Source organism: Sebastes umbrosus, chromosome 4, assembly GCF_015220745.1.
Source record: "Sebastes umbrosus isolate fSebUmb1 chromosome 4, fSebUmb1.pri, whole genome shotgun sequence".
Classification (NCBI taxonomy): Eukaryota; Metazoa; Chordata; class Actinopteri; order Perciformes; family Sebastidae; genus Sebastes; species Sebastes umbrosus.
This window is the reverse complement of record NC_051272.1, coordinates 5,955,879-5,976,762: the sequence shown is the minus strand read 5'-3', so window position 1 is coordinate 5,976,762 and position 20,884 is coordinate 5,955,879. Positions and strand designations below refer to the sequence as shown.

General features: G+C 38.5%; 2 protein-coding genes across 4 annotated transcripts; both read left to right on the top strand.

Annotated features, from left to right (window-relative positions):
- Nucleotides 1-784: 784 nt before the first annotated feature.
- Nucleotides 785-7,675, top strand: samm50 (SAMM50 sorting and assembly machinery component). 2 transcript variants are annotated; one of them, XM_037768508.1, is made up of 15 exons: nucleotides 785-971; nucleotides 2,623-2,733; nucleotides 3,038-3,139; nucleotides 3,226-3,313; nucleotides 3,470-3,576; nucleotides 3,858-3,988; nucleotides 4,300-4,387; nucleotides 5,045-5,173; nucleotides 5,448-5,519; nucleotides 5,615-5,701; nucleotides 5,968-6,038; nucleotides 6,603-6,670; nucleotides 6,763-6,909; nucleotides 7,065-7,206; nucleotides 7,492-7,675. In XM_037768508.1, exons 1-15 carry the CDS (start codon nucleotides 951-953, stop codon nucleotides 7,535-7,537), a joined length of 1,410 nt encoding a protein of 469 aa, XP_037624436.1. In that variant the 5' UTR covers nucleotides 785-950; the 3' UTR covers nucleotides 7,538-7,675. The 2 variants fall into 2 exon arrangements, with proteins under 2 accessions (XP_037624436.1, XP_037624435.1); XM_037768507.1 differs by having other exon boundaries at nucleotides 6,754-6,909.
- Nucleotides 7,676-8,940: 1,265 nt separating this feature from the next.
- api5 (apoptosis inhibitor 5) lies at nucleotides 8,941-18,022 on the top strand. Of its 2 annotated transcripts, none has more exons than XM_037766253.1 (14): nucleotides 8,941-9,242; nucleotides 11,076-11,237; nucleotides 11,385-11,478; nucleotides 11,802-11,867; nucleotides 12,461-12,612; nucleotides 13,069-13,275; nucleotides 13,761-13,865; nucleotides 14,553-14,642; nucleotides 15,227-15,408; nucleotides 15,561-15,654; nucleotides 16,365-16,421; nucleotides 16,687-16,766; nucleotides 16,886-16,992; nucleotides 17,375-18,022. In XM_037766253.1, the coding sequence occupies exons 1-14, from the start codon at nucleotides 9,171-9,173 to the stop codon at nucleotides 17,452-17,454; spliced, it is 1,548 nt and encodes a 515-aa protein (XP_037622181.1). In that variant the 5' UTR covers nucleotides 8,941-9,170; the 3' UTR covers nucleotides 17,455-18,022. The 2 variants fall into 2 exon arrangements, with proteins under 2 accessions (XP_037622181.1, XP_037622180.1); XM_037766252.1 differs by having other exon boundaries at nucleotides 8,943-9,242; nucleotides 16,886-17,028.
- The last annotated feature ends 2,862 nt before the right edge of the window (nucleotides 18,023-20,884 follow it).

Below are 20,884 nucleotides of genomic sequence, written 5' to 3'. Positions count from 1 at the left end.
CAATACTTTAGTTTACTCCTTTGCCTAAAACACAAGTGCTATTGTTTTATTTTTGATTTTGTTTATAAGAAATAGTACCTATTACAAAAACACAACTTTTAATATGTCTTTTTTTTTATTAAATTAAATTAAATTAAATTAATTAACAAAATCAGGAAAATACATTTTAAAACAGGACATGATCTTTTGCAATTTGAATTTAAAATGAAGCTCTTAATTGTATTATAATTATTATTATTATTATTATTATTTATAAAAACATCATCATCATCATCAGTAGCATTTACCTTGAATACCTTGAATGATGATGATGATAATGATAATAATAATACTATAAATAATACATATAATAATAATAATAATAATTATTATTATTATTATTATTATTAATAATAATGATAATAACAATACAAATTATCATTATTATAATTATAACAATAATAATGATTATTATTATTATTATAGTATACAAGTATAATTATAACAATACGTATAATAATACATATAATGTTGTATCAATTCATATTAAATAATTATAATATTATTAGTAGAAATAGTGGTATAATGATAATAATAAATATAATATTACATATAATGTTGTATCAATTCATATTAAATAATTATAATATTATTAGTAGAAATAGTGGTATAATGATAATAATAAATATAATATTACATATAATGTTGTATCAATTCATATTAAATAATAATAATATTATTAGTAGAAATAGTGTTATTATATATGTGTTCTTTTCTTGTCTTTACATTTTGCAGCGTTGTTGTCCTGAATGCTTCCCAGCAGAGGGCGTGTTCAGGAAGTGACATGTTCTCCTCCTTTACGGAGCCTCGCCGCCTCTCTCCGGTTCCTTCTAGGTTAAATTAGTTGCTCTTTTTTCCACTCAAAGTTTCCTCCGTATTCACCGGGAGGACCGCGCCCTGTGGAGCTCAGCATGGGCACCGTCCACGCCCGGGTAAGTAAGGAGCTGTCCGGTGACCGGGTTAGCTCCAGCAGGACTTTGACCTCTCCGTGTGTGCAGCCAGTTATCTGCTGTGCTGCAAGAAAAGGCCCACACTGAACATACTGTACATGCAACAAGGTCCAACAAGAGCAGCTTTATGGCAACACACTCAGTTTATTAATCCCTGCTGCTGTAGTTAGTTTTGAACCTCACCTTTTAAACGTAGAGACTGTGTGTGTGCAGCTGTAGATACATCCCATTGACAGGGATGACAGATGCTAGTGGCTCCTCCACTCACTGTAGTTCTGCTGCAGTCAGCACACTTTGACAACAGCTTGTGTTTACTGCACTCTCAGTCTTGTTTACACTATTACTCACTCATTATCCTTATCCAATAGATTTTGTACAGGGCTGCAGCCAGGGCCAGATTAGTCAATAATCAATACATATTATTAGTTATATCATTCAAATGGAGTGTAAAAGGAAATATAAAGCTTTGTTCTTGTCCTTTATCCTCCAATTACTTGGTTCAAAACCTGTTGAATGAAAAATTAGATGAGTTCACTCTGCCAAAAAAAAAGAGGAAAAACTTAAAAAAATAAAATGAGCATGACAGATTAACAGAACACATTTATTCATTCATCAGTTTATTTTCCCGTGCTTTTCCCATTTTTCTAATGCATATATGATAATAACATAGAATAGAAAGCTTTATTGTCATCATATTAAATACAACGAGATTCACAGTTGCCACTTCTGGTCAGTGCTTTAAAACAAATACTTGGCAGGTAAAACATGTAACAGGTAAAACACACACAGTTATAAAGCAAATGAAACAGGTAAAGTAGATGTAATAAATAAATATAAACAGAGGTATTACACTTGAGGAATAAAATAGGTAAAATAGATGTAATGTAAACAGAGGTAATTGCACTTTAAAATAGGTAGGGTAGATGTAAGAAATAAAATGTAAACAAAGGTAGTTGCACGTGAGGTATATATTGCATCAAAGGATAGACATGGATGTGTCACCAACCAAACTCGGTACAATTTTCAGACTATTTTTAAAAAAATGACAACAATTTCACAATTGATGTCGTTTTTTATTTGAACAGTTAAAGGATATTTTATGTAAATTGTGTCTCCCTGTATTACGGTGTGGTGTAGCTCTGAAACAATCAATTGCTTACAATTGATGAGTCAGTCGACCAGTAAGCAGCAACTATTTTGATTATCGATTAATCATTTTCATTTCAATAATTTTATAAGCAAAAATGTCCAATCATTCTCTCATTCCAGCTTCTCCATTGTGATGATCTGCTGCTTTTCTCTGTTTTATATAATTTTAAACTGAATATCTGGGGTTTGGTCTGTTGGTCGAACAGTAAACAAGACATTTGAAGTTGTCATCTTGGACTCTGGGAAACTGTGATGGACATTTTTCACAGTTGTTCTTACTTTTATAGACCAAATGATTAGCCTTACTCTGCTGCTGGGCATATAATGAATAACGAGAACACCCAACAACATGTATAACATGTGTGTAATTATAGAATTTTAACCCCTCTTCATGTCATAATCCACTCCAATTTATTTGATTGGTAAAACACGGTATGACCTTTGATTGTGATTACATATTTTTTCCTCATATTGTGTGTTGCAGAGCCTGGACCCTCTGCCCATGCGAGGGCCAGAGCTAGGAGTTCAACCCGACGACATCGAGGCTCCGGACATCGAGCACGAGCAGAAGCAAGAAGTTCTTGAAAACAAGGATGTAAGATTTGTTTTGTTCCAGACGGTATTTACACCAGACACTCTCACATTACCAGACCTGTACCCACACACTAGGTTTGTGCTTTGCCAGCATAGAAATAAGAGATTCCTTGGCTCATGTCCACACCACAAGCTGTAAATGAAAGAACTGAAACAGTGAAACACAACCTGATATGCCAGGAAACTGCAGCTATAGTGGACATTTTATAGAAGGGAGAAACTGCATCATAATATTTGACTGAGTGTTTTTTTCGTTTGTTTTGGGTGTTCTTAATGTTCCTAATGCTGTTTGTTTCTCTTATCAGGTTGTAGTTCAACGAGTGCACATAGATGGGCTCGGAAGAACGAAGGAGGACCTGTTGACTTATGAAATCGCAGGAGTTTTCCGGGCAAAGAACCTGATTGATGTAGGTGCATGTTGATACAGCTGTACTAATCAATACTTGTGAGTTACCGTTACTGACGTCAAAACATGGTTTAATTTGTTGTGCAGGTGATGCGAAAGTCCCACGAAGCCCGACAGAAGCTGCTGCGTCTCGGTATCTTCAGAAAAGTGGAAGTTGTTATTGACACCTCACGAGGTAATGTCAGTCTCTGCACGCTCTTATGATTACACAAATGCAGTTTCCAAATAAATGTACACATTTTAAAGATGCATTTTCTGAAATCGGGTTGTTTATACATCATCTGGCTTATTGTTTTAAACCGAACATAAAATAATTAACTCTTCTCTTCAGGTGAAGATGCTCTTCCTAACGGCCTCGACGTGACGTTTGAAGTCACCGAGCTGAGACGGATGACGGGCAGCTACAACACCATGGTTGGAAACAATGAAGGAAGCATGGTGAGCGCTACAATGGCTCATGTCACCATCTACTTCCTGAAAGGCCACATACTGATTTGGATCCAAATCAGAGCTTCAATACACTGGTTTACCAATTCCTTTCTATAAAGACCATTTGACTTATTTCACCTTGACCCAAAAATCTATCTGTTTGTGCTTTTTTATGCATTTTTTTCAGACGTATTGAGTTGAAATGTCTTTTACATTTTATGTTTTATTAGTTAGGTTGCTTCTAAATACATAATGGAAACCATAATAACTTCCCCCGCTTTAATTTTCAGGTACTGGGTGTGAAGTTGCCCAATGCATTAGGTCGGGCAGAGAAAATGACCTTCCAGTTCTCCTACGGCACCAAAGAGACGTCATACGGCCTGTCCTTCTTCAAACCCCAACCAGGAAACTTTGAACGCAAGTAAGATATGAACAGCTTCAAAAAATACACTTGTTTTCACCTTGATACATGGTATGCATGTGTATCTACTGTATCTGCAGGACGGCTTCTTCTTTTGCGATAAGTTCTGCAGTTCAGTTTAGCATGGAGGTTGAGGTTGGACATTGTGCACATAAGGTGACTCTCCTGGTACTTCAGCTTTAGATTTGGGTCCATCAGTGAGGAGGTACATGCCTGAGCAATCTACGCTCTAACTATAGAATAGATGGGTATAATCACAAAGGAATCCTAGCAGGGTTTTGACATTTCTTCTTCTCTTTTTTCACTTCCAGCATCTCACTCAACATGTACAAAGTAACAGGTCAGTTTCCATGGAGTTCACTGAGGGAGACGGATCGAGGCATCTCTGGAGAACTGAGCGTAAATACTTGTTTCATTTACTGTATATGCTTATTGTTTTGTTCATTTTGTGCAGTTAAAAATGTTGCTGTTAAGTCTTTGCACATGGATGAAGTGAATTAACACATTTAGGTTGTATTTTAACAAAATAAGCTGAAAGGAGTCATAATAGAAGGCATCAAAATGTTCTGTTAGGGACCATAAAGTCAAGTTTTGGCTGGAGTTTTGTTACTTTACAAAGTAAAATAATTGTATTGCACTGACATTAACATTAATTTATGGAAGGATGATGAAAGAAGGCTTTGACAGAGCCATTATTTTCCCTATGTTTTAAAGGTATAGTGTAGCATTTTGGGGGATATACAGTATTAGCAGAAATTAATATAATATTTAGATCTGTGTTTTCTTTAGTGTATAATCACATGAAAACTGAGAATCGTTATGTTTTCGTTATCTTATAATCAGCATTCTTGGAAAGGGAGGAGTGAGTCGAGGGTACTCAGTTGGTTGCGCTCTGTAATCACACCACTAGATGCCACCTAATCCTGCACACTGAACCTTTAAGGAGACAAAAGTTGCTATGTTACAAACAATGCATGCTGTATGCTCATTTACTGCATGAGATCTGTGCAAACAAAATAATAAACTGTTGTCTTATTACCAATTTATCCCCCACAGTTCCCAGTGTGGAAGACCAACCAAACCCTGAAGTGGGAGGGAGTGTGGAGAGAGCTGGGCTGTCTGGCTCGCACTGCCTCGTTTGCTGTCCGAAAGGAAAGCGGCCATTCCCTCAAGTCCTCGCTTTCGGTATTTGTCTCCTATTTTACATTGGAAATTTGACTATGGTCTTTGAAATAGCTGTGTGGTTTCATGAAGTCTGCTCTCAGAGAATTAATAGCAAAGCTGGTATTCAGTGCTTACATCAGGGTTTTCAGATGTTTTTGCACAATACATCCCAATAACATTGTGTGGGGGAAAGTGAACGGTGGATATGAATTATGTTGAATAGTGAAAAGAGACAGTGTAGTAATAAATCAGTATTTAGCAGTAGTTGTGTGAACGGTGCCATTTTGTTTTTCAGCATTCTATGATCATCGACACCCGAAACTCCTCCATCATCCCCAAGAGAGGTGGCCTGTTGAAGATCCATCAGGTTTGTCGTTTAACACTAAGCCAGTCAAATGCTATATGAAAACAATATGACTGATCGTGTGCACCAGGTTGACATTTTGTGTTGTGGTTGTTTAGGAACTTGCTGGTTACACCGGGGGAGACAGCAGTTTCCTGAAGGAGGACTTTGAGATTCAGCTCAACAAAACACTCCTCTGGGACTCGGTGAGATTCTGCATTTTACATTTCAGCCATTTAGCAAATTATCTCATCTAAAGGCACTTAATGCAGTTTAACTTTAAGTAGTTTTACTGGGCCAAAGTACAAGGTCCTAGTAAAGAATTTAAGTAATATACTCAGGCTTTTGTGAGGATGGTGTCAGCAGAAAAATGAACTAAATGACCAACAGACTAATTTCCAAAAACCTTGGTGTAGTCCTTCTTTAGCCAGGCATACATTTCTATGTTAAAAAACAACATCTTCTCTTCCAGGTTCTTTCTGCCTCATTGTGGGGCGGTTTGCTCCTACCCATCGGTGACAAGCCAACAAGCATAGCAGACAGGTAAAGAAATACAATTTACCACCCTATTACTGTTATCCACAAGACCAGGGGTTTTTGAAGTCTGGAAAACTTGAGCCCTTTTTTTTGTGCTTATATTTTGTTTAAATTTTGACCATTAAAAGTATGCCGAATTAACTATTAGCAGTTGCTGTTTGCAATGTAGCCATGCATGTCTAGACAACTATCACTGGATTACTTTGATACTGAAGAAAACTTAAAAACGTGAAGGTTTTCAGGCAAGTTCTGGAGTTATAAGAAGTGTCTTTTTGTTCTATGATTTCTAAGTGGTTTATGCAATGTCCATCGCAAATATCCATGCATAAATCCATGTTTATTTGTGATGGACATTGCAGATATTATATACAGCACATCCTCGGAAAGTGTAGGTCACACTGAATCTAAAATATTTCAAAATAGTTCAAATTTGACTCAGAGATGTACAATGTTTGACGCAAATTGCTGCAATTGTACGAACTAAATTCAATTTAGAAACTAACTGTAGGGTTCTTTCTGTATTCACAGAAAGCTCATATAACATATTGTATGTTTTATGTGTCTTTCTAGGTTCTATCTAGGTGGCCCCACCAGTATCAGGGGCTTCAGTATGTACAGTATGGGCCCACAGAGTGAAGGTGAGACATTAACTTGGCTGAGTTGCTGGGTAACCAGACTGAAGTTTGATGGTTAATTGAAAGGTTGTGTGCTGGAATTATTGGTATGGCAGGCGATTACCTGGGAGGAGAGGGCTACTGGGCTGGAGGCCTCCATCTCTACACCCCTCTACCCTTCAGACCAGGCAAGGGGGGCTTCGGTGACCTCTTCAGAACACATTTCTTCCTCAATGCCGGAAACCTTTGTAACCTCAACTATGGTGAGTAGTTGGAAAAAGAACGAGCATCTCTGTAATAAATGTTTGGACAGAGGAATGCTGTGATTGGACGAAGTAGAGCTCAAACTGTTGATGCAGGACTTTGCAGACACCCTTGTTTTCTGTCTGATTGAGGTTATATGTTTGTTTTTACTCAGGTGAGGGGCCACGAGCACATTTGAAGAAACTGGCAGAATGCATCCGTTGGTCATACGGACTGGGCATTGTGCTGCGTTTGGGGAATATTGCCAGACTGGAGCTGAATTACTGCATTCCCATGGGAGTCCAGAGTGGAGACAGGTAGGCTGCTTAGGTTAGCTAGTTTTAGGTAAGATGAATGATTAAGTTAGAGACGACCAGAATACACCAAACAATCACATTGAAACTGCCTGTACAGGTGGGTCTCTTCAACTCAAGCAATGTAACTCACACATCTGTTTACATGTGTGAAATATACACTTAAGGTTTTATTAAACCAAAAGCAGTAAATATTGAGCAACATTGAGCCTTTTCTGTACAATCATGTAGATACCTATGTTAACATTACATACACTCGTTCAAGAAGATTTTCTCTGTTCCTTGCAGGATATGTGACGGGTTCCAGTTTGGAGCCGGAATCAGGTTCCTGTGAAATCACATTTCTTGGATCTGGAACTTCCTTGTGTTTCAACATTAATTTTATGCCCGAAACATTTTATTGGAAGAGGAAATTGCTTGTACAGAATTGTTTGTTGCGATTAATTAGTTCAATAAAAGTGTTTGCACTGTCTTTCTGTTTTTTATCATTTATGATCAGAGGTGAAATACAGTACTCCTAGTCAGATTTGACTCTGGACACATTACTGTGTATGAACCTGAATCTGCCACAAGATGGACATATAGTCTTCAGTGTTATATCTTGAAAAACATCAGTGGACACTATTGAGCAGTAAGCTCACCAAGAGAGTGACTTGCCCTTGGTGTCCGAGGTTGTGAGTTCGAGACCCAATTGAGGTAGAACGAACATGCTGATGCTTTAAAGGTTTCATGATGATGGACTGTTTTGTATTTTTAGGTGGTTATTGCTCGCTGGGTAGAGTGGACATCTTTCAACTGCAAAAACGGGGGTTCAAGCGATTCCTACTGTCTAGACGTCGACAAGTGTCCTTGAGCGAGACACTGAACACCAAGTTGCTCCCCGGGCGCTTTAGAGCAGCTCACTGCTCCTTAGGATTGGTTAAATGCAAATGTCAAATTTCATGTATGTACCTGTATGTGACAAATCTAAAAAAGTTGTAAGATTTTATTGATTTTTGAGCAAAGCTGTGACTTTAGAGACCAAAACTCTTAAATACAAAATCAAAACCTGTATGTATCGTGCAGGTGGAAAGACGCTTATCTAACAAAAATAAAGTAGTACATACAACAAGGATCAACAGGGTCACCCTAGCATTATAACATGGGGTGTGTGACTTGCATCTATTTAGATGTTGTGGTTTTTTTTGGGGGGGGGGTTAACATTTTATTTAAGTTTCTTATACAAACAATTACAGTATATTGTACATTTTAGGAAATGATAAACATTTCTTATCTAATTAACTTTACATAGTAAAAAAAATGGATATACAGTATATATATAATATGTGTATATATATATATATATACATATTATATATAATATATATAATATAATATATATATAGATAGATTATATATATATTATAAATAAATATATTATATAAATATATTATATATTATATATATATATATAATTTTTTTTTACTATGTAAAGTTGATTAGATGACAAATGTTTATAATTAGATTATATATTATATTATACATTATATAATATATAAGCATATGAGAGTAAAATAAAAAAGTAGAATACTTCTAGTTTAAATACAATACATATAATAAAATAAAGGGAGTTCTGTCAGTATAAGGCTGCATCTGTTTACATGTCAGCCTTATACTGACAGAAGTTCTTTTTTACTGCGCACCAGTTCTGCGCACACCAGCGGTCACGTGTGTTGTCAGCCTCCCAGTGATTGGCTACAGCAATGCACTCATTGTTCCGTAGCATCGTTAGCCTCCACACCAGAGACTGCGGGAAGACAGCAGACCGTCGTTGGGGGTGTTTCATTCAATTTCATCTCCCCGTTCCCTTTCCGAACCACATATACCCAGACAACACGGCGGTTGTTTGAGCTACGGTCCTGTAGAACAGAGCAGAAGCGAGCAGAGAGGGTTTTTATCGTGTGTGTTTCTGTGTGAGCGGCACGCTGATGGCGGTCACTATCGAGGATCTGTACCGGAGCTACGGGGTGCTAGCTGATGCTAAGGACAACCTCAGCCAGGTACATAAAACACTATTTACTCATTTTAAAAACATTATTAAATCAGCAGCTTTGTTGCTTTGCTGCATTACCTTGTTTTTACCTCCACAATTGTTAACTTTGTTGTAACCACTGAGCTACATAACAATGTTGTGTGCGTGCTAGGCTAGCTGGTTAACTGTAGCTAGGCTAACTCAAGGCCTATTGGAGGAGGATGGAACACGCGTCATATCTTTTGGCGGTATTGCGCATGCGCAGTAGAATATGGTCTACACTACGCATGCGTAATACCTCGTACTACTAGACGCATATCCGCCTTTGACCTAGCCTCCGTCCATAGGCCTTGGGCTAACTGTAGTGACCGTGCTAACGTTAATGGCCTATAGCCATAGCGACCATTGTGAGGCGGTACTAACTCAGTATTTATTATTGTTTGAGTCAACTAAACGTTTATTTTACTTAACCAGCGAGACTATTTTCTTTTAAACTAGTTAACTACTTAATTAAGCTCAGGTTGTTTACTCAGATTCAATGCAATACTTCTCATTCAAGAGAATGTTTCTCTGGATACTGATAGCAACTTTTTGACGACACATTTGGAAAAATACTTACTTCACTTTAAAATGTGAGTTTCAGCTGCTCCCTCTACGGAGTCTTTCAAAGCTCAAGACCCACCTCTTCTCTTTGGCTTTTGAATGTACTTGAATTGGGTTTACTAGTTGGCCTTTTATAATGCTCATTATAACAGTCTTTACTCATGGATTTTTATCTTTGTCTCTGTCTGTGTGTGATTTTGTTGTCTCCTCTGTGGACCTGTTTTTATTCTGCACTATGTCTGTAAAGCACTTTGGTGTGCTCATGTTGTTTTAAATGTGCTATAGAAATAAATTGAACTTGACTTTACTTGACATAGAGCACATGGTTAACACTCACAGGTTAGTGATCATGCAGATTTCTTTTGGCAGTTTGCAGGTCGGGTTACTCCTCCCTGTTTAACAGAGGCACACTGGTTTGTTTTGTTACTGTGACTACCCAATCTACATGTGTATCAGAAACATAATGGCACCTCCTCCATTGTCATTTTGAGATATCTTCTAGTAAATGAACGAAAGACACACATATCTTACCAGGCTGCTAGTTAAAGAAGGTATTCAAGTGTGCATTGTTGCCTTTCCATAACATTAGGGGACTTACAGGAGACAAATAATAAAGAGAAGTCGAGATCAAATGCTGCAGAGCCTGAGATTTCCTAACTTTTAGCCTGTAGTAGAAAACCCACAATGCAACTTAGCCATATAGCATCTTTGTTATAGTGCCTAGGTCCTTGCTAAATACTCTTCTTCTTTCAAAATTCTCACCCCCAGTTTGTAATGCAGGTTTTCTGGTATCAATTTCTAGTCGCCCAGTTAAAGCATGGATGAAACTACCAGGGTTATTTTCTCAACTGTTTTCACAGGCTGGGGGATACACTCCATAACTGCAAAAATTACATTTATTTGTAAAAACATGCATAGATGCATCAAGTGATGATCATACACCAGAGCAGAATGTCCCTTATTCAAGCAGGGTAGGTTCAGTAAACATGCATACATACAGGCATTTCTAAATAACCAGGTGAACTGTAACACCCACTCACTCAATGCCCCACATTTAAAAGGTTCAACTGTATGCACGTTGCACCACTGTTCCAGTGACTGCCACAAAACAGTGAGCTTTGGACCAAACAAGTCACTTTCAATTTGGAACCAACATCATATTATATATTGTAATGTGAGGTTGACAAGGAATTACAATACAATAGTTATATATCTTGCACATGTTTATTGATTCGCTCTTTTTTTATTTATTCTGCAGCACAAAGATGCCTACCAAGTAATCTTGGATGGCGTAAAGGGTGGCCCGAAGGAGAAGCGCCTGGCAGCACAGTTTATTCCCAAGTTCTTCAGCAGCTTCCCGGAACTTGCCGATTCAGCCATCAATGCTCAGCTTGATCTTTGTGAAGATGAGGATGTGTCGGTGAGTATTAAAGGGCACAGGTGTACCTAATAAACTTGGGTTTATTATATACATTGCAGGTTCTATGTGTTAGATTGATAGTAGTCATTTTATTTTATTCTATCATAACAATCCCCTCTGTGTGTATTTGTGCTTGCCTTCGTCCAGATCCGACGGCAGGCCATCAAGGAGCTTCCACGGTTTGCAACTGGCGAGAACATCCTCAGAGTTGCAGATATTCTCACCCAGCTCCTTCAGACAGGTATTGGATGCCTCAAGCTAAACACTTAAGATACTTACCTTTTTTGGTATTTTATTTTTTATTTTTTATTTTATATATATATACAAGTGCCCTCACTGAAAAACTGAGTTTGGGTTATACTATAAATACAACCATGTTGTTTACTTTACTTGCACAGCTAGGATCCATTCAGAATATCATAATCTGTTTTTCAGTTAGTATAATTCATTGGATATCCTGGAAATCAGATTTGCTTGTCAGTCCGAACAGCACATTAGTCTGTTGAATTTACTAATATTAAATAGAACGATTTATGGAGAATCTGTATTTTTTTGTGCTTTCAGATGATACAGCAGAGTTCAACCAAGTGAATGGAGCACTTGTTTCTATCTTCAAGATAGATGCCAAAGGTAAGCGTTGCTTTCCCCCACTGTTGATCCAAAACCGTGCACTTGTATGCTTGTCAATTATTCAGTTCAGTTCAGAGCTGTGCAGAAAGAGGACACTAAAAAATGACTTGCTTGCACTTCCTCCTTGGGGTATTTATTCCAGAGTGAGATTTCTTTCTGCTTGTTGAGATGGTTTATTGTAACCCGTGTTGTTTTGCTAAGGGCTGTCTCACTGGCCATGTGAATCAAAGGACGTCATTAGGCGTGTTTTAAGTAATTGTCCAGGGTCCATACTTTTATACAAGTGCCTGTGTGTATTGCCCCTACTGACTTCATCATTCATCCATCACAGCAGGTAGATCTGCCATTGGAATCTAATCTAGATCTAAAGGAGTTTATTTCCCCTCATAATATTTAGGACTGGGACCAGAATATCATCTTATCCTGTATGTCTTCACAAATGTTCTGATTGTAAACATGAGATATCAACCAGTCAACTTGCTGTGTATTTAATGATCGTTGCATCCTTAATTGAGATTTGGGTTGTAATCCCATTGAGTTTGTAATTATTCACTTGCACACAATCCCATCTACTGCTGTCTTTTGTCGTCCAGGTACTCTCGGAGGCCTCTTCTCTCAGATCCTGCAGGGAGAGGACATAGTGCGGGAACGGGCCATCAAGTTTCTGTCAACAAAACTGAAGACCCTGACAGAGGAAGTCATGACAAAGGAGGTGGAGGATTACGTCTTTGCGGAGACAAAGAAGGTTAGCATATAATGTAGAATTGACAAGTGATCTATGATCATAGATGAGTGATCTTTTTCTGTGTCAGTCTGAATGTAACAGGTAATTTATATCAAACTACACCACACCATATAATGGACTGGAATCAGGATTACTTTTTTTCTGTTCAAAGACTTGCATTTATTTTGTTACTTTGTGAAACTGACTTGTGAATTTGTAATATAATCGATCTGATTTAAAGGCCATGGGGTTAGTTACCATTTAAAAAGTGGAGATGAGCTTTTGTCTTATGTGCTACATTGGCTGAAACTCAGCTGACTTATTGCTTACTCTGTGGGGAAAAAAACATATCTAGTTTTTACATTGACAATAGATGGGAGTTCAAACAATGATGTAGTATTTGGTGGATGTTAGCCGGTATAAAAACAGACAAGAACATAGGTTGATAAAGAGTTCCATTCCCTGCTGCCTTCTCAGGTGCTGGAGGATGTGACAGGAGAGGAGTTTGTGCTGTTGATGCGTGTCGTGTCGGGCCTGCGGGTGCTGCAGACAGTAAACGGGCGGCAGCAGCTGGTGGAGCTGGTGGTGGAGCAGGCTTTCCTGGAGCAGGCCCTTAACCCAGCCGACCCCGACACTGTAGACCGCCTGCTGCAGTGCACACGTCAGGCCTTGCCACTGTTCTCTGTGAGTACAACCAACGCACTTTACATCAACCAAGTTAACATTCATTCATAACATTCAGTTAAGGCTTCAACTAACCATTATATATTTTTTCAATTAATGGTTTAGTTTTAAATGTAGTGTAAATGTCACTGTTTTTGCTAATCACTAACACCCAAAGTTGGTCTTCGCATCGCTTGTTGCAAAGATATTCAGTTTAATATTACACAAGACAAAGAAAAAAGCAGCAAATCCTCACATTTCAGAAGCTGTAGCCAGAGAATATTTTGCATATTTGCATGAAAAGAGGCTTAAACGATTAATCGATTATCAAAATAGTTGCTATTTAATTTTCTGTTGATCAGTTAATTGACAAATTGCAGCTCTACACGTAGCACACATTGTCTGTTTTTACATTTATTCACATCATATGCATACATTCATGACAAGTAATTATGGTTTGCTATAATTAAAGTGTGAATTAATCATAGTTCTCTCTTGTCTTGTAGAAAAATGTCCATTCCACACGTTTTGTAACCTACTTCTGTGAACGAGTCCTGCCCAACCTCAGCGCTCTGACAAGTCCTGTGGCTGAGCTGGACATTCAGTTGGAGGTGAATTTTTGCTTTTTATATTTATTGCTCACACCCTTACCACATCCTAAGTCAGATCTAAAAGAAGATTTGTGAATTTGTGAATTTGCTACTGCTCTGATTTGCACCTCTGACTGGCCTCATCTCCATTCAAAAAGCGGCCGAGGCTCATGGGTATTGTAGTATTTAGACCCGTTCGCCACGCCAAAATGACAGATAAAACCCGATTTCTCAGACACAAAGATGAAATGATTAAAACTGGGGGTCATAACATAAACCTAAAGGATTGTAACTTTATCCTGGAGAGTCTTGTATTTCTATGTTAAATAACATTAACACCGCTCCCTCTCCCACTTCGCAACTCTATACCTGGTCAGTGTTTCAGGTTACAAGCCAGTGTGGCCATTAGACAAAAGACTAGTTTCCCGACCTTCATTTATTCAGCTTGAATCAGCACTTCCATTCCCGAGAGGCCTGACGAATATGGCCACTGGTGTGAGGTCGATACTCCTAATGTTTGACATTTGGTGAGCGGTTGTAGTAGTAAACAAAGTCAGCGTGGCAGCCACCTGTCAGAGGTGTCAGCCAACTGCATGTTGTTAATGGGTCATTAGTCTGCACCACGCAACACTGTTTCTCATTAGCAATGCACATTACACTGTGTGAGGGGATCTGCTAAGCTGTGTGTGTGTGTTTGTGTGTGTGTAGGTGCTGAAGCTGCTGGCTGAGATGAGTCCGTTCTGTGGAGACATGGAAAAGCTGGAGCCCAACCTCAACATGCTGTTTACCAAGCTGCTGGTGAGAACGGCCTGTCATGTTGTCGTTGGACATGGAGGAATACACTTAAAAATCAAAATACACATTGGCAGATTTCCCCTGATCCATTCTGAGATTTTTACTGCTCTTTCTAGTATTTCTTTGCTTTACGTTCATATTGTTGTGCATCATCTCAGTCAGCTTTCTACTGTGGGCCCCTGGCCAACTAAGGATTAATTTTCTGGTGAAGGATACTTTAATAGCAGTTGTTTGGACATTCAGTGAACGTGACTTATTCACACAGTTTGTCCCGTCTGGGTATTTGAACCAACGACCTTCCTTTTTTAAAGCCTACATTTTTGCAGCTACGACTGTCAGAGTTGTTAAACTCAAAATAGGGGAGAATTTATTGAAACATGTCCTCATAGACTGATCTATAAAGTACAAAGAGGTCTAATAGTAGTGATTTATTGTAGATGTAGTTTCAGTGCAGGCTCCAAAATAATTGTTAAAATAAGGAAGACTAAACTCCCATAAATCCCTTTGTTCCAGTAAACCCTAATGGTCTAAGCTTTTTGACCATAAAGGAGGCTAACAAAAAGGTTCTGGTCATGATTTTTGTGTAGGAGTTCATGCCTCTGCCACCAGATGAGGCAGAGAACGGCGAGAACTCGGCGAGCGAGGAGCCCAAACTGCAGTTCAGCTACGTGGAGTGTCTCCTCTTCGGCTTCCACCAGCTGGGCAAGAAGCTGCCGGACTTCCTCCTCGAAAAAGTGGACGCCGAGCGCCTCAAAGACTTCAAGATCAGGTGAGAGAGTGACGCACAAAGAAAAGTCTCCTAGAGTACAATTAGTAAAATAAGTGAGCATGTCGGGTGTGTTTGATGGGTATGTTCTTGGTCATGTTATACAAAAACTGACACTTTTCACATGGAATTGAATGTGCTTTGTGTTTCAACAGGTTACAGTATTTTGCCAGAGGCCTGCAGGTTTACATCAGACAGCTGCGAGTAGCACTGCAAGGCAAGACAGGAGATGCTCTGAAGACAGACGAGGTAACGACTGCTCTGTATAAACTTAATGCCTACAGTCAACAAAAATGCAAACTAGCAATGTCACGAGAACCAATACTTCGGTACCAAGTCGATGCCAAAATTCTGAAAACATGACGGTACTTGTTTTTCTACGGTACCACAAGTAGCGTCAGGGCACGAGACTAATGGCGGGACGATAGAAATGTGTTTGAGATGCAGTGAACTCACTAACAGCTAACGTTAACTAGCTTTCGTCCTGCTGACTTCAACATGGGAGTTGCCATTGATTTACATTATGATGCGTTCAGGCTCTATTCACTAATAAATGGTATTGGGCGAAGGACGGAGGATTCTAATGTTATCATGATGTGTTCAAATGTAATCTTGTAAAGTTTAGTTTTTGGTGAGAAACTTGAATAAATCCAGTTGTTTGAAGGAGATGTTTTCACAGCAATATAAAATAGATAATAGAGAAGGAATTATGACCTGTTTAACTTTCTAACAAAAACCAGGATGCAAAGGGTGAAAAAGGAGTGCATGTTGAAGTACATGGGATTTATTGTTTAACTTTTACCGTGGTATCGAATTGGTATTGAGAATCGTGGAAGTGCACTGGTATTGACTGCGAAATTTCTGGTATCGTGACATCCCCAATGCAGACTGAGCAGTGCAAATTGTTTGAATTCTGCTGTAAAATATCTCGGACTAACTCGTGTTCTCTGTGTAATCAGAATAAGATCAAAGTGGTGGCCCTCAAGATCACAAACAACATCAACGTCCTCATCAAGGTAAGGTGTTTTCATACTATATGGTGTTATACTGAGCTACAATATGTTAAAACGTGAAGAAACCCCTTACAATAATAATAAGATCCACTGCAACAACACAAAACTAAACACAGAACTTTTCTGACAAGGGAGATTATTATAAGGACTGCATATTATTGCATTACAATGTACATGGTTTCTATTTTTCTGGTATCTTAGTGAATCAGGAGACTAAAATATAAACTCTGCATTGCAACCAATAGTTCTATTTTTTTTTTTTTTTCAGGATCTCTTCCACAACCCTCCATCATTCAAGAGCACAGTCACTCTATCCTGGAAACCTGTCCAGAAGGCAGAGGCAGTAGCGTAAGTCTGCTCCCACTGATTTAGCAATCAGAAGCCGTACATACAGCCGAGGCAGCTGAGTGTCCTTGTTGCTCCATTAGGTCTTCATCTTCTTTCCTTTTGTGTTTGTGTTTGTGTAGGGCCAAGCGCCCGTCCGGTGAGGAGATGGGCTCCGGCGGCAGCACACAAAAACAGGTTTCTCCTCAGCCCCGGAGGGACGCGCGGCAAATCTACAATCCCCCCAGCGGCAAGTACAGCGCCACCATTGGCAATTTTACTTATGGTGAGGAGCACTGTGGCATTTTTTTGTTCTGTTCATTTTTGTAAACACTGTCTTGCAGCATGTTCACCTTTTTATTTACTTTATACTGCACTTTGAGTTGTTTTACATAGTTTGTCACCAGAACACCAAGTTTATTTTTCAACTACAACTGTCCAGCTCAGCACATATCCTTTAGCATTTAAACTTCTGTTGTGGTTATCAAACATGATGTTGAATATTGATCTATATAATTATTATTTTTTAATTCTCACATATAGATATCAGCCTCAAGAATGCAATGTTGATCAGGTTATAGTCCATAATATGTACACACTGACCTGTTTGTTTTGTTTTTTTGTAACTCCAGAGCAGCGTGGCGGTTTCAGGGGCGGCCGAGGACGAGGCTTCGGAGGCCGAGGAAACAGGAGCCGAGGCCGAATCTATTGAGACGCACGCACACACACATACAGTACATATTGCTCATTGAACTGCATCGCATCAGGATCTTTTCCGCACCAAGACGGACTATTTGTCACCTACTCTTTTTTTAACTGGTCTCCACGTCTTTTTCACTTTCCAACTCGCACATCCCGGTTTTTTGTGTTGTTGTTTTTGGAGGGGTGGGGGGGGGTCGGGGTTTGGGTTTCATAATATCAGACAAAGGGCCCAGACTTTTCATCATTTACTCCCCATAATCCTCTTGGCCACGGCGATAGTTCAAGTAAATCTAGATGTTTTTCCCCCCCTTCATTTTTTAAATATTATTCTGTGTATTTTTGTGGAACAAAAGACTGCCAAGTTGTAACTGATAAATATTTTTGTCGGATTGTTGTAGGAAAAGATAAAGATCCTCTTGTTTTGGAACATGTTGATGAATGCATTTCTTTCTACCTTTTTATTTAATCTTGTTTTCTTTTTTTATTAGAGCTTAAGTTGAATTGGCTGACTATGCTACTTTGTATGAATCAATGATGTTTCATTGGATTTTTATCATAAACTTGTATGGAAGTATGAACTTTTGTCCTTATTTTACTTGCTTTAAGTAGAAGTTTGCTGTAGTTACGCTGAAAACTAGTCTGGTACCAAGACAAAGATGCAATTCTGCTGCGTCACAATTCAAAACTTGCATGTTCAAAAACCTTTTCCAAACTTACCTTTCTCCTCCCATTCACGATCCATTCACATTCTCATTCATCCATTTATCCTTTCCACCCTCCCGTCTCTCCCTTTCCCTCTTCCTTCTATTTGTACTCACCTATATCCGTACCAAAGCAGAGTGAGGAGGGTAATTTTAGCTCACGATCTGGCATCTACATTTAGAATACACACACATACACAAACGTGCCTTCCCGGCTGTCTACATGTCTGCATCAACACTGCGTCTCCCCTCAGCCCAGAAAGTGTGTTTGTGTATGTGTGTTGAGGTGCTGGGGGTGGGTGTGTAGCTTTGAAGTAGAAAAGAGTAGAATCTGGCTCTCAATAATTGAACGAGCTATAAATAGTTGCTGCCATGTTTAGAACACACACTTTATTTTACACACTCTGCTGTTAGAGGCTCTACTCTGATGCTATAATACTTGTGAGGGCCTTCTATCCATTCATTAATGTAAAGTGAACTCGAACCTTATAAATATAATCTTGACTGTTATTCATAAACTTCATGTAATTCTGATGAGACGTACAAACATTAAGCTTTACCAAATTCCACTTTTAAAATGGATCCTTTAGCCACCAACTTTTTTTTTTGAGTTTGCCTCATACGTGTTTGATATTTTCAATATATCTGTACTTTTATTTATAGTATTTAACCTTTATTTTACCAGGATATTCCCATTGAGATTTAAAATCTCTTTTTCGAGGGAATCCCGGCCGAGACGGCAGCATAAAAACGTTCACATACAACCACAAACGGCAGACTTAAAACAAAACCGCAAAAAGTTAAAAGCAATATAATAAATTTAACATAAAAGAAACTAGGGCTGTATGATTTTTGTCGACTAATCTATTAGTTGATTTAATCGACAAATCTGTAAAACTTGAGTTTCTCCGCAAAGAATCGTACAAAAGCACCACTTTAAATCATGTGTTTACCAGAGATGTGCTCATAAGTTTCTCAGAAATAATTCGTTCAGCATGAAAAAAAGCATAAAAAATGACTAATTGACTAAAGAAATCTTAATCAACTGAGACCAAAATGACCGATTTGTCATTTAGGAGGGGGCAGCCCTAAAAGGAAACAAGCAACAGACTTGAAATAAACACAAAATTAAAACAATCAAACAATGAATTTGCAGTGTTGTTCAGTAACAGGACTGAACCTGGAGCCTGGGCCTAAATTAAAGTTTCCTCTTTTCAAGTTTTAAAAGGTAAATGTTAGGTTTTTTACATTCAGTTTTGTCTTTTGGTGTTTTTAGTAGCTTAGTTCATATGCATTTTTCTGGGTCTTCAACTGTAAATTGTCTGGGGCACACAGTAGTTGGATGTAAAAGATGTCAAAAGTGTTGTATTCCTTACTCATCTAACCCAAATCTTTGTCCAAAAACCTTGAGTCTTAGCTAAAGCTGGTCTAATTATAATACTCGCTCTAAAAACAAATCTTATTTTTAAACTTCCCAGAAATAGAAAAACATGTCCACATGCACTCTAAAGGCAGAAGACACATGCACAAACACACATCCAGCAGCTCTCTCAGTGGGTGCTGCTGCTACAGGTCTGCATGTGAGGACACATGTGTGTGTAGGTGGATGCTCTGCAGGAGGAGGGGCGCTCAAACTCAATTTTCTGAATCGACTGTGGAAGCGTTTCACAGAGAAGCAAGTGTGAATAGTTTTAACTCGGAAAAACAAAAAAACACCCAAACCATTTATATAAAATTATACATCATGCATCATCTTTAGTATGATAACAAACAAAACAAAAAAGCTGATGAATAAGCTACATTTCTGCTTGTAATTAAGGATATGCATGAAGATGAACTCATCTTATCCTCCTCTTTTACAGGCAGAAGGAAGTTTAGATGGACATTATGTTAAATACATAAAAATAAACTAATTACAATTTAAATAAGATAAACATGACTGAGCATATCAAATTATTGTATTTGTAAAAATAAAAGTGATCCAAATTGATTAGAAATAAAGGTGGCTGTTGCTTTACAATAATATTGAGCAATAAAACACCTTTTTTTATTGCAGAAAAATATAAAAGAAGCAGCTCATCCAAGCATAAATTGTCTCCTGTCTTGGCAGAGTCTCCCCTCTAGAGGGCGATCCAGACCAGGGTTTTCCTCGCAGAGCAACCAGGTCTATTTTTATCCCTCAACCCAACGAGTCACTTAAAGCTTTCATGATGTCTTTTTGTCTCTTTGTGTTTGTGCTCGGGTTAAGGCGCATAGAGGAGGAACACTGCGATCCTGGCGAGCCATGCAAAGGAAAAAAACACATCATATCCTCTCTCCTTCTCTGAGAATAATTAGTGATTAAGAGCCTGGTGTATTTGTCAATTACTGGTCAAGTACAGTTCAGTGCTGTAATGAAATAAACCTGCAACGACGAGAAAGCATCCAAATGCACCATTAGTTGGCTGCTTTTGACGCAATGTGTGTCAATATATGATGTGAGTTGCACAAACTTCTTCATAATGCATCTCCCATTTTCATTTGTTTACTGCTCATTTGATCTGTAATATTCACTGAGTTGCAGGCTGATGTTTTTTTTGTTGCAGAGATACTGTACATCTTTTGGCACAGGCACCATGGTGCGTTTAAGGTCTAAGTTTAAGTTCTCATTTGAGGACAGTAGAGGGCGGTATGCAACCAGGATAAACCCTCTCATCATTGATCGTGACCAGGTATTTCCCAAACCAGCCAGTCAGCCAG